The sequence below is a fragment of the Gavialis gangeticus genome, unplaced genomic scaffold, assembly GCF_001723915.1.
Source record: "Gavialis gangeticus isolate Ggan-Ray unplaced genomic scaffold, GavGan_comp1, whole genome shotgun sequence".
Lineage (NCBI taxonomy): Eukaryota > Metazoa > Chordata > Crocodylia > Gavialidae > Gavialis > Gavialis gangeticus.
The window spans coordinates 13,561,127-13,562,623 of record NW_017729019.1 but is presented as its reverse complement, the minus strand read 5'-3'; the positions used below and the strand labels follow the sequence as shown (position 1 = coordinate 13,562,623).

Here is a 1,497-nt window from a genome sequence, read left to right as displayed (position 1 = left end):
AAAAAGCCCTGACTCACCGGGCAAGTGAGGTCATCCCCGCTGCCCACAGCTGCCCCATGCTGCATGGGGGACTCTGTCACGAGCCTCTCAACCACCCCCCCGTTCCCCCAGCCTCTCTTTTCCTCCCCACCCCATGGCTGCCCCACCTGCCCCAGCTCTGGCCCTTTAAAAAAAAAACAAAAAAAAACAAAAAACCAAAAAACAAGCCAAACCTCCCCCCACCTGCCGCAGGACTCACCAGCTCCTGCAGTGGCCTTGGGGCTTTGGGGGGGCTCATGGAAGAGCCCCCCATGTGGCATGGGGCACCAGGGGAAAGTGGAAATTGCCTCCCCTGCCGGGCAGCACCCAGTGAGTCTGGGGTTTTGGCGGGGGTTTCCTTAAAGAGCCAGGGCCATGGCTGGGATGGGAGGGGGTCAGGGGGCTCATGCAGTACCCCCCACACAGCATGGGGCAATGGGAGGCAGCAGGGATCGCCCCCCACCCAGCAGCACGTGTTGAGTTGGGGCTTTTTTTTTTTCTTCAAAGTGCTGAGAGCTGGGGCGGGCAGGGGATGGGCCTGGGTGATCTGGACGAATTGAATCGGGACAGTGATTCGAATCACCGAATCGAATCGCTGTCCCCCGAATCGTCCAAATCCACATCCGTAGCAAATACTAGTTGCTTCCCACAGGCCTACTTGGTATCCTTGGGAAGAGTCTCTAGGATTCTTTCTAATCCTAACCCTACCGTACCAAGTTCCCCTATTAATATTTTGATCCAAACAATGCAAACTAACACATTTAAAGATCACTCTCAATAAACATTTTCATCATGTTTAAATAAATATTTTGTTTTTCATTTCCTCAAATTACCGAGTTCAAAATTCTTACATCAGAGTGTGACATTGCAAAAGATCACCCCAAATAAAATGGTATACATTTAAATTTACAATAATAATACACACCTGCTTTTCCTTGATATGTATTTCCATTTTGTATTTGTTTTCAAGCTTCTCTACTTTTTCCGCCTCTTCCTTTACTTCAGAAAAAAAATTAATTTAATATTTAAACTAAAATATACAGAAATCAATTTAATTTTTAAATAAATGTAGGTTTTATGACTTTTTCAATATCGATTCATTACTGAAGTTATGTTTGAAGTTATAAGGCATGACTTTTTTTAGTTTTCTTCACAAAATGACTCCAGTATTCCATCAAATGGGAAGTAAATGAGAACTCTATGTCAAGAACTAATGCAAAACTGGGCGCTTAACAGTGCAGATAAGCCATTAACAAACCAAATCTTAGGCAGGTATAAATCAGATAGAAATCACAATAAACAAACAGTACCACTATGGGTTGTGCTGAACCTATTCATTCTTTATCAGGTACTAAATTAGAAGTAAAAAGAACAAAACTGATAAGCTAATAAATGTTATTTTCAATCTAAAAGCGAAAGGCTACAAATATGCTCCCCATAAAAAAAAAAAAAAAAAAAAAAAAAAAAAAAAAAACAGGG

General features: G+C 42.6%; 1 protein-coding gene across 1 annotated transcript in view; it reads right to left on the bottom strand.

Moving 5' to 3' along the window:
* Positions 1–1,497, bottom strand: part of SYCP1 (synaptonemal complex protein 1) — a 44,232-nt gene that overhangs the window by 32,000 nt on the left and 10,735 nt on the right. Inside the window, exon 7 of the mRNA XM_019513761.1 lies at positions 944–1,017. Within this exon, the coding sequence (XP_019369306.1) occupies positions 944–1,017 (74 nt within the window). The remainder of the gene's footprint in view (positions 1–943; positions 1,018–1,497) is intronic.